The sequence below is a fragment of the Poromitra crassiceps genome (assembly GCF_964638095.1).
Source record: "Poromitra crassiceps genome assembly, chromosome: 1".
Taxonomy (NCBI): Eukaryota; Metazoa; Chordata; class Actinopteri; order Beryciformes; family Melamphaidae; genus Poromitra; species Poromitra crassiceps.
The window spans coordinates 96,208,465-96,220,937 of NC_139623.1; the positions used below are offsets into that span (position 1 = coordinate 96,208,465).

At 38.7% G+C, this 12,473-nt stretch overlaps 1 protein-coding gene across 3 annotated transcripts in view; it reads left to right on the plus strand.

The window, feature by feature from the left end:
• The first annotated feature begins 32 nt into the window (after positions 1-32).
• The window catches only part of LOC310780861 (uncharacterized protein), a 40,922-nt gene continuing 28,481 nt past the window's right edge, over positions 33-12,473 (plus strand). For 2 of the 3 annotated variants that reach the window (XM_083641367.1, XM_083641369.1), the window contains exons 1-2: positions 596-722; positions 838-1,364. In XM_083641367.1, the coding sequence (XP_083497493.1) occupies positions 1,178-1,364 (187 nt within the window). In that variant the 5' untranslated portion in view covers positions 596-722; positions 838-1,177. Of the gene's footprint in view, positions 101-595; positions 723-837; positions 1,365-12,473 lie in introns of those variants that run through there. The other variant, XM_083641368.1, reaches the window with a different exon arrangement.

Here is a 12,473-nt window from a genome sequence, read left to right on the forward strand (position 1 = left end):
ATGCTGTGATGTCATCAGCTCAGTCATACACACAAAGACAAGCAGGCACTCTGACTCTAGTTAGCATACTCTGCTGTGGAGCGGCTGTCTACATCCCACTGTGAGTACTTCCTTCTTTAGCTAATTCTACTCTTCTCTCACACATCTCCTTTGTCCTGTACCACTCACTTTCTCCTGTTCCCCCATCTGCCTTTCTTTACGCCCGCCATGTGTTTAGAGAACCCAATGTCTTCCACCGGTGTCTCACACAAACCTTTTCTTTGCCCTCCAAGTGGCTGCTTATGGGGTCGCCATTGTTAGGCTACCCACTGTGATTGGAGGAGTCCATTTCAGTCCCCCTTGGTTCATGCTGTCCTGGGCTGTGAGTGACCCTGTTGATTTGTTACAAGCAGCAGCAAATGACAATGTTAAAATGGAGCAGCTATCTCATGGGAGTCTTAGCAGGGGGAGGGGGCGGGGGGGTGGGGGGGGTTGGGTGCAGGGATGTGTGTGTGGAGGAGAAGGAGGGAGGGAGTTAGGCAGGGAGGGAGGGAGGGAGGTGGCCCACTGATGATGACAGAAACAGTTCCATTCCTTTGGAATCTCCTCCCATTCTCTATGTACACTGACAGTTTAGCAAGAGAGGGATTGGGCTCTTCCGTACTCTTAAAGGGAGGAACAAGACAACCGACCACCCGGAAAAGAATTGCAAGAGGAAAGACTGGAAAATACACTTTATACATGTAAGAAAGGGCTGAAAGAACATATAGCCTAGGACAATCCAACTTTGTGTATTTGAGAGAGAAGTGGAATGTTTTGGGAACTTCAAATTCTTTATGTTGTGTTTTTTCTTGGCAGTGTTCCGGCGGTGATGGCCTCCACAGCCCAAGGAAACTGACATGTAAGGAGGGAGGAGGAAACCAGTACAACACAGAGGAAACTGGATTTTATACATATGTGTGTGTATGTTTGTGTGTGAGTAATGTGTATGTGAGGGCATGAGTGTATGTGTGTGAGGATGGTGCCTGGCCTTGACTGCTGAAGAGCAGTGTATGCATGTGTGCCAGTCCGAGTGGTTTTATGGAGAAAGAAGTGGTGAATGTCTCCCTCTGATGACATTGGACTATACAATTTCAACTATCCACCTCAAGAAGCTTGGCCAGGGGGCAGCTAGTGGAGCCGCCATCCAGCCACCAACATGCTGCAGCAGATTCTTAAGGACATGTACATTGACCCTGATGTGCTGAACGCGCTGAACGAGGACCAGAAGAAGACCCTGTTCCTGAAGATGCGTCAGGAGCAGGTGCGGCGCTGGAAGGAGCGGGAGGAGAAGCTGGAGAAAGACGTGGGGAACACTGAGTCCAAGAGAGCAAAGCCAAAGACGGGTAAGCTGCTCCAACCCATCAGCGTCCACCACTTTACTTTTTAAATGTCCCATTTCATATAAAACAAGATTTTCTTGCTTCTTTGATGTATAGACAGTTTTCACGGAACTATCAGTCCTGTCAGTCCTCTCCTATTGTACTAGCAAACACTACAACAGGAAGTGAGCTGGGGGTTCAATTTCGAAAGTTTATGTTGAATTGAAACTGTCTATAAAGGAATTGGGTGTGCTATATAAACATGGTAGTCTCAAAACACATGGTCCCCAGATAAAGCCATGGCAGACAAAAAAATGGCTGGAAAACGAGCCGTTTTGACTTCTGTGATGTTGTGACATCACAATGTAACACTCATTTAATTTGCCTGCTTCCAGTGAGGCCCCTACAATGTGAAAGACAAACCTTGTTGTCTGTAGCATAGCTGTGTAGAATGGGGGGGGGGGGGGGGGGGGGGGTCCAGAAAACAGTCATCTACTGCCCCAAAAATGGATCTATCATCCACTAACAGATCATCTTATCAGAGGTCCCGCCCCCTCAAAACAAGTGTATAGTTAATGAGGGGAGAGACACAGAGGCTGGGTTTGAGGTTTGTTTTTGAAATAATTCATAACCTTGTTTTAAAGACCCACGAGATATGTTTTAAACATTTAAAAAGCATTATCTTGTCTTCTCGCTGTATATACATGTACTTGGCGTAAGTCTCGGCCATATCATCCCTCACACTTTTAAACAAAGTATTTGACAAAGACTCATCTGGCCCCTTTAAAGCTATTCATTCTCGGTGCTTTTCAGTCAAGATGTGGATGAGTTGGTGGAGTTACAGTCCAGGATGAAGTTGAGCTGTAAAAGCATGTGTGGTTGAGCTGTGTGACAGACACATCCTATGCCTCTCCACATCCTGTTGCAGCGGTAGCTTGAGTTTTGGCTTCCTGTCACCAACACGTCAACACTTGTGCAGTGTGCACTAATATGGGCACGTTGAAACGAGATTCTTGGTTTATCTGAACTCAATTTGGCAAGTGGAAAGTTTCCAGAAAGGCAAGCAAAACCTGCGTCGCTAAATTGCTGTGCCCCTCATTTGACAGAGATTGAGACCTGGAAGAAGACCTTGATGGCATTGATAGAAACAAATTCATGCTTCACACTAACATGAAGTTGTGTTTGAATTCCTCAATTCATCAGTGTTCTTAATATCACACTGACAGACAGTACAGTGAAGTCATACCAGCCACAAGACCTGAAACATAATAAAGCAGGCATCATCGTAAGATGTATTACCCTGAGCTGAATTTATTATAACATGTATATAATAGTGTTCAACAAGTGTTATTATGGTCGGCATCATAGCAGTTATATGGTGTCCAATATTTCTTGTTTGTCATGGTCAATGTGAAGTGTTTGGAAGTGTGTGTGCGTGCGTGCGTGCGTGTGCGTGCACACCCACACACCTGTTTTGCTTTCAGGCTCTGACTTAGATCATTTTGTTGTCAGTGGTATGGTAGGACTGGAAGTCTACAGCCTACAGCAGTGGAGAGGTATGGTAGGACTGGAAGTCCACAGTCTACACAGCAGTGGAGAGGTATGGTAGGACTGGAAGTCTACAGCCTACAGCAGTGGAGAGGTATGGTAGGACTGGAAGTCTACAGTCTACAGCAGTGGAGAGGAAAGAACGTCACTGGGCCAGAGATGCTGCTCATGTGTGGAATGTATGTTTGACAGAACGTAGATGGCAGATGAAAACATAGAGATGATGAGGAAATTGCACCAGCAATATGAAGGGTAAATGGAGTTGTCAGGAGAGGTCTGTGCTCTGGGCAGATCTCATTTTGAGGAAGAGCTGTACAGTAAACATATAATACAGATATCCACAAACAAACCAATCAAGAACTCAGGAGGCTGTGAGTCTGTTCTGAAACTGGTTTGACGCCTACCGCAGAATCTTGCCTGTCTGCATTTTCTCTCCATTGGTAGCGAGTCCCTGTGTGTGCGAAATGTGTGATGTAATGACTCTGACATACAATTAGCTCTATTTTGACATTGTACAGAAAGGTCAAACAACAAGGTACCAATATACAGTGTGAACACATGAGACATGACTTCACAGACTGGCTGTGAAAAAACGTCCATCTTAACAAGTCATTTAGCCTCAGTCAGCTCAGCTTTCAAGAGAACAGTTCTGCCAATGGGGTGAGATTATTCCAATTGCTTCACTTGTTTCTGGAATTATACTAAGCTCCAAAATGTTGAAACAAGTCAGACTAAGACAGATCACTGTACTACTAAGCTCCAAAATGTTGAAACAAGTCCGAATAAGACAGATCACTGTACTACTATCATATACTAAGCTCCAAAATGTTGAAACAAGTCAGACTAAGACAGATCACTGCACTACTATCATACTAAGCTCCAAAATGTTGAAACAAGTCAGACTAAGACAGATCACTGTACTACTATCATACTAAGCTCCAAAATGTTGAAACAAGTCCGAATAAGACAGATCACTGTACTACTATCATATACTAAGCTCCAAAATGTTGAAACAAGTCAGACTAAGACAGATCACTGCACTACTATCATACTAAGCTCCAAAATGTTGAAACAAGTCAGAATAAGACAGATCACTGCACTACTATCATACTAAGCTCCAAAATGTTGAAACAAGTCAGAATAAGACAGATCACTGCACTACTATCATATACTAAGCTCCAAAATGTTGAAACAAGTCCGAATAAGACAGATCACTGTACTACTATCATATACTAAGCTCCAAAATGTTGAAACAAGTCAGACTAAGACAGATCACTGCACTACTATCATACTAAGCTCCAAAATGTTGAAACAAGTCAGAATAAGACAGATCACTGCACTACTATCATACTAAGCTCCAAAATGTTGAAACAAGTCAGAATAAGACAGATCACTGCACTACTATCATACTAAGCTCCAAAATGTTGAAACAAGTCAGAATAAGACAAATCACTGCACTACTATCATACTAAGCTCCAAAATGTTGAAACAAGTCAGAATAAGACAGATCACTGCACTACTATCATACTAAGCTCCAAAATGTTGAAACAAGTCAGAATAAGACAGATCACTGCACTACTATCATACTAAGCTCCAAAATGTTGAAACAAGTCAGAATAAGACAGATCACTGCACTACTATCATACTAAGCTCCAAAATGTTGAAACAAGTCAGAATAAGACAGATCACTGCACTACTATCATACTAAGCTCCAAAATGTTGAAACAAGTCAGAATAAGACAGATCACTGCACTACTATCATACTAAGCTCCAAAATGTTGAAACAAGTCAGAATAAGACAGATCACTGCACTACTATCATACTAAGCTCCAAAATGTTGAAACAAGTCAGAATAAGACAGATCACTGCACTACTATCATACTAAGCTCCAAAATGTTGAAACAAGTCAGAATAAGACAGATCACTGCACTACTATCATATACTAAGCTCCAAAATGTTGAAACAAGTCAGAATAAGACAGATCACTGCACTACTATCATACTAAGCTCCAAAATGTTGAAACAAGTCAGAATAAGACAGATCACTGCACTACTATCATACTAAGCTCCAAAATGTTGAAACAAGTCAGAATAAGACAGATCACTGCACTACTATCATATACTAAGCTCCAAAATGTTGAAACAAGTCCGAATAAGACAGATCACTGTACTACTATCATATACTAAGCTCCAAAATGTTGAAACAAGTCAGACTAAGACAGATCACTGCACTACTATCATACTAAGCTCCAAAATGTTGAAACAAGTCAGAATAAGACAGATCACTGCACTACTATCATACTAAGCTCCAAAATGTTGAAACAAGTCAGAATAAGACAGATCACTGCACTACTATCATACTAAGCTCCAAAATGTTGAAACAAGTCAGAATAAGACAAATCACTGCACTACTATCATACTAAGCTCCAAAATGTTGAAACAAGTCAGAATAAGACAGATCACTGCACTACTATCATACTAAGCTCCAAAATGTTGAAACAAGTCAGAATAAGACAGATCACTGCACTACTATCATATACTAAGCTCCAAAATGTTGAAACAAGTCAGAATAAGACAGATCACTGCACTACTATCATATACTAAGCTCCAAAATGTTGAAACAAGTCAGAATAAGACAGATCACTGCACTACTATCATATACTAAGCTCCAAAATGTTGAAACAAGTCAGAATAAGACAGATCACTGCACTACTATCATATACTAAGCTCCAAAATGTTGAAACAAGTCAGAATAAGACAGATCACTGCACTACTATCATACTAAGCTCCAAAATGTTGAAACAAGTCAGAATAAGACAGATCACTGCACTACTATCATACTAAGCTCCAAAATGTTGAAACAAGTCAGAATAAGACAGATCACTGCACTACTATCATACTAAGCTCCAAAATGTTGAAACAAGTCAGAATAAGACAGATCACTGCACTACTATCATACTAAGCTCCAAAATGTTGAAACAAGTCAGAATAAGACAGATCACTGCACTACTATCATACTAAGCTCCAAAATGTTGAAACAAGTCAGAATAAGACAGATCGCTGCACTACTATCATACTAAGCTCCAAAATGTTGAAACAAGTCAGAATAAGACAGATCACTGCACTACTATCATATACTAAGCTCCAAAATGTTGAAACAAGTCAGAATAAGACAGATCACTGCACTACTATCATACTAAGCTCCAAAATGTTGAAACAAGTCAGAATAAGACAGATCACTGCACTACTATCATATACTAAGCTCCAAAATGTTGAAACAAGTCAGAATGAGACAGATCACTGCACTACTACTAAGCTCCAAAATGTTGAATCAACTCAGAATAAGACAGATCACTGTACTACTATCATACTAAGCTCCAAAATGTTGAAACAAGTCAGAATAAGACAGATCACTGTACTACTATCATATACTAAGCTCCAAAATGTTGAAACAAGTCAGAATAAGACAGATCACTGCACTACTATCAAGAAAATGACATTTGAGTTGACAAACTTCCTGAAACAAGTCAATTTGCATTGGAAGCAAGTTAAATGATCTAACCCTATTGGCAGATTTCTTCACTTGTTCTAAGAAAATGACCATTTTAGGACTGACTTGTTAGGATGGACATTTTGGAGATGTTTGTTAGTAGTGCATTAATTTAATTCTGATTGAGTCATTTGATCCGTCTTGGCTAATAACAAAGCACTTATTATCAGCCATCATGCAGAGAGAGAGAACAGTTGTCTTTCTATCTCTTATCATGAGCAAGGCAGCTGTGACTGAGTGGCCAGCCTACTGAAACACTGCTCCTACTGTAGGACAGACACGTCACATGGCCATCATTTTCTACAGCGTCTTCATGGAGGGCAGAGGAAATGCTGGATGGTTACAGATCTAGTGTTACTGTGTAAAACAGGAAGTGAGTCGAGAGCCAATGCTTCAAACAATTAACGGGGGGCAACAGGAAGCATGCAGGAAAATGTATGTGTTTGACAAACAAAGAGAGAGTTTGATTGGATCTGGACGGCCTGGCGTGTGAGAGAGAGTTTGATTGGATCTGGACGGCCTGGCGTGTGAGCTCACATGCTGCTTTCTGTTTCTATGCATAGAAAGAAGTCTGATGTCTCTGTAGGCTGTGGTTAGCAACAAGCTTTTAGCCTCTAGGCCGTGCTTAAGAGACCTTTCTGTGGTAACCTCAGCATGTGCTTGAAGTTGACTCGAGGGTAATGAGTGTGTATATGTATGTGGCTTTAGAGTGCCGAAGTCACGGCCTCTTCCAGGTTCAGCATGGAACCTAAGAGTTCACTCCCCATTCATTTTCCCATAGACGTTTCTTAAACCCAACGCGCCATTTATTTTGTTTTGGTCCGAGTGTAATGTTCTCGTGATTCTGAATACACGAGTGTAATGTTCTCGTGATTCTGAATACACAAGTGTAATGTTCTCGTGATTCTGAATACAGCTGAATGACAGCACAACTCTTTTTAGAAGGATTTTAAGAAATGTAAATGGGAAAATGAATGGGCCCATTTTTAGGCCCCATGCCGAGCTCAGGCAAGAGGGCCTGACTTGGGCACTCAATAGGACGAATCAGCACAACATCACGACAACAAGAAAGCACTTCCGGGTGCCACTGCGGCAGTTAACTAGTATGAAATGAAGCTGAAAAGCTGTGCCTAACAAACATTAATATGTCAAAAACTGTACATCATATCGCTTATATATTGTGACACTGTGAGTGAGAGCAAAGTAGCTAAAGGGTCCCATGTATAATATATGTATGTAGTGTTAAAGTTGTGTGAACTGATTTTAAAAAGTACACTAGTACTGTTCTGTTCATTTGTTGAATGTAGTTTGTGTTGTCTAGTTATGTTCCCTTTGTTTTAACTCTTACTTTGCTGGGTGCCTCCCCTCATTTGTTACTTCCTTGAGCCGGGTTGTAACATATGAGGGGAGTCATACACCAAAGTAAAAGTAAAATAAATCAATAAATTATTACCTTAAGGGGAAATCAATCTGAGGGGAAATACGTAGACAACACAAACAACATTAAACAAATGAACATTAAACAAACAGAACAAACGGTGCATCGGTGAGGAGAGAGAGAGAGACTGAATTGTCTGAAGGTCTTAAGCCCAATGAGTGCAAGGAGCCCAGGTAAACCCAATCAGCCTGACTCCAACACCAGGCTCCTGCAAGACAGGGCCATGAGAGTGGGAGGGTTTTCCCATGAGAGGGAGTGATGTTATACTCTAATATCGTCACAGCTGTGATTCGGTCGTAGCCATGACGATATATTAGACAACAACATCATAACCGCGAGTGTGATATTGCTTTTATACAACAGTTGTACCGCATAAACAAAGCTATTCATCAAGTAATAATAGCATTCTTTCAAGTAATTTATGTAAACAGATGATTTCTGATTTCTGTATGGTATTCGCCTCCACCAACAAAAACATTTCCCCCAGGATTGCACTACCAAGTATTGCCAAGCAAGCAACAACAGATAAACTTCCTGCCTGCAGTTTCCCGACTGGAAGCGTAGCTAGCTAAGCTAACGTTAGCTACTTTGAGGTTAACACAGATGATTTCAGTTTACCATTCATAATTAAAGGAAAATTCAGGTTTTTTACAACCTGGACCTTATTTCCTTAAATATGATGTTTAAGTCACCCTGACAACTTCGGTTTGATTAGCATCAGCAGAAACGATAATCAGCTTGAACTGCGACCTCAAAATGAGGAAAACAGGGCATGTGAAATGCCTGTATTTATATCTTGTAAATAGCTTATTTCCGGACACACAGCGGGTCATATATGCTTATTATATGAGAGAGAGAACGAGATAAGAGCGATCTAACATACCTCTGTGCTGCCGGTGTGGCACAGCCTGCTCTGTTTGCTGTCCGTCACATAGGTATTCCCTGCTGCTGCTTGCAATCCATACTGTATATGACATTATTCCGTACGGGCGGCCATTGAATTCAAATCAATCGTCTATATTCTCTGAAACAGATAAATATCATCAGTGTATATCAAGCTAAGCTACATAACAGCTATCTGCATTTGCGATAGGAGGTCAGTGTTGTTAAAACATTATATAGTAATATATTTTCAGATAGGAGGTCAGTGTTGTTAACACATAATATAGTAATATATTTTCAGATAGGAGGTCAGTGTTGTTAACACATAATATAGTAATATATTTTCAGATAGGAGGTCAGTGTTGTTAAAACATTATATAGTAATATATTTTCAGATAGGAGGTCAGTGTTGTTAATACATAATATAGTAATATATTTTCAGATAGGAGGTCAGTGTTGTTAACACATAATATAGTCATATATTTTCAGATAGGAGGTCAGTGTTGTTAAAACATTATATAGTAATATATTTTCAGATAGGAGGTCAGTGTTGTTAACACATAATATAGTAATATATTTTCAGATAGGAGGTCAGTGTTGTTAACACATAATATAGTCATATATTTTCAGATAGGAGGTCAGTGTTGTTAAAACATTATATAGTAATATATTTTCAGATAGGAGGTCAGTGTTGTTAATACATAATATAGTAATATATTTTCAGATAGGAGGTCAGTGTTGTTAACACATGATATAGTAATATATTTTCAGATAGGAGGTCAGTGTTGTTAACACATAATATAGTCATATATTTTCAGATAGGAGGTCAGTGTTGTTAACACATAATATAGTAATATATTTTCAGATAGGAGGTCAGTGTTGTTAAAACATTATATAGTAATATATTTTCAGATAGGAGGTCAGTGTTGTTAACACATGATATAGTAATATATTTTCAGATAGGAGGTCAGTGTTGTTAAAACATTATATAGTAATATATTTTCAGATAGGAGGTCAGTGTTGTTAACACATAATATAGTAATATATTTTCAGATAGGAGGTCAGTGTTGTTAACACATAATATAGTAATATATTTTCAGATAGGAGGTCAGTGTTGTTAACACATAATATAGTAATATATTTTCAGATAGGAGGTCAGTGTTGTTAACACATAATATAGTCATATATTTTCAGATAGGAGGTCAGTGTTGTTAACACATAATATAGTAATATATTTTCAGATAGGAGGTCAGTGTTGTTAAAACATAATTTAGTAATATATTTTCAGATAGGAGGTCAGTGTTGTTAACACATAATATAGTAATATATTTTCAGATAGGAGGTCAGTGTTGTTAACACATAATATAGTAATATATTTTCAGATAGGAGGTCAGTGTTGTTAAAACATTATATAATAATATATTTTCAGATAGGAGGTCAGTGTTGTTAACACATAATATAGTAATATATTTTCAGATAGGAGGTCAGTGTTGTTAACACATGATATAGTAATATATTTTCAGATAGGAGGTCAGTGTTGTTAAAACATTATATAGTAATATATTTTCAGATAGGAGGTCAGTGTTGTTAACACATAATATAGTCATATATTTTCAGATAGGAGGTCAGTGTTGTTAACACATGATATAGTAATATATTTTCAGATAGGAGGTCAGTGTTGTTAACACATAATATAGTCATATATTTTCAGATAGGAGGTCAGTGTTGTTAACACATGATATAGTAATATATTTTCAGATAGGAGGTCAGTGTTGTTAACACATTATATAATAATATATTTTCAGATAGGAGGTCAGTGTTGTTAACACATAATATAGTCATATATTTTCAGATAGGAGGTCAGTGTTATTAACACATAATATAGTCATATATTTTCAGATAGGAGGTCAGTGTTGTTAAAACATTATATAATAATATATTTTCAGATAGGAGGTCAGTGTTGTTAACACATGATATAGTCATATATTTTCAGATAGGAGGTCAGTGTTGTTAACACATAATATAGTAATATATTTTCAGATAGGAGGTCAGTGTTGTTAACACATTATATAGTCATATATTTTCAGATAGGAGGTCAGTGTTGTTAACACATAATTTAGTAATATATTTTCAGATAGGAGGTCAGTGTTGTTAACACATAATATAGTCATATATTTTCAGATAGGAGGTCAGTGTTGTTAACACATGATATAGTAATATATTTTCAGATAGGAGGTCAGTGTTGTTAACACATTATATAATAATATATTTTCAGATAGGAGGTCAGTGTTGTTAACACATAATATAGTCATATATTTTCAGATAGGAGGTCAGTGTTATTAACACATAATATAGTCATATATTTTCAGATAGGAGGTCAGTGTTGTTAAAACATTATATAATAATATATTTTCAGATAGGAGGTCAGTGTTGTTAACACATGATATAGTCATATATTTTCAGATAGGAGGTCAGTGTTGTTAACACATAATATAGTAATATATTTTCAGATAGGAGGTCAGTGTTGTTAACACATAATATAGTCATATATTTTCAGATAGGAGGTCAGTGTTGTTAACACCTTAAGTGCCATAGCCGAAATAATTCGTCTTACATAATCCAACGCTTAAGTGCCAGAGCCGAGTTTACTCGTCTTACATAAACATTTTTTTTTTTTTGACGCTGGGACATCAATCAACAACTTTTACATCTTCGAGATCACTATTGGAGCAAGATAATGTGTATAATCTATTTTACCGACCCACTAAGTGTTGACAGTGCTCCCCCAGACGACCGAAATCAAAGAAAAAACTGCCGCGGGACCAAGCCGTTCAAGGAAATGCCGTGGCGATTTTACAGTAATCCACTTGTCTTGCCTGAGAGCGGCCGCGCACCGGCAGCAGCATACAGAGAGCGGAGAGCGATTTGCAAAATAGATCATAGGTGAAACACACTTTGAAACACCTCAGAAAGGCCAGAATCAACATCTGCCCATCGCCCACGCATTCCCCGGCCCATCTTGACTCGCACAAGGAGCGTCCGCACGCAGGCAAGCAGGCAGGCAAGCACACAGGCAGGCACACAGGCAGGCAGCAGCAAAAGCGCTTCTGACACGCCCGCTGTACAGCCAGGAGGAAGGAGGAGAAGACACACGGAGGGAGGAGTTTGAATGAGAGGGGTGTTTCCTGTTGTTATGGAGGAAATTACTGTTCAAAACTATTGTTTAGAATGTCTGACGGTCTTACTGATGCCAAAAATGAATGGTTAAAGTGACTGTTTCACAAAAAGCCATTTATCTCTGAATAAATTTCCAGACGCTGAAACCATGCTGTACTCAACGGCTAATATCTACATAACTACTAACTCTGCAAACTAACTCTTTTAGACAGAGAAAGCACACATTCTATTAGTTATTTTTAGATGATTGGTGTTCATGAATTCTTAACAGAAAAGAATCCTCGGCTGTTGCTAAAATGAGCCAGAATCGTCAAAAACACCCCTGGCACAACTTACCTACAGGAATGAAAACATGGCTGGCATTCAATGTGTTAACACATAATTTAGTAATATATTTTCAGATAGGAGGTCAGTGTTGTTAACACATAATATAGTCATATATTTTCAGATAGGAGGTCAGTGTTGTTAACACATAATATAGTCATATATTTTCAGATTGGAGGTCAGTGTTATTAACACATAATATAGTAATATATTTT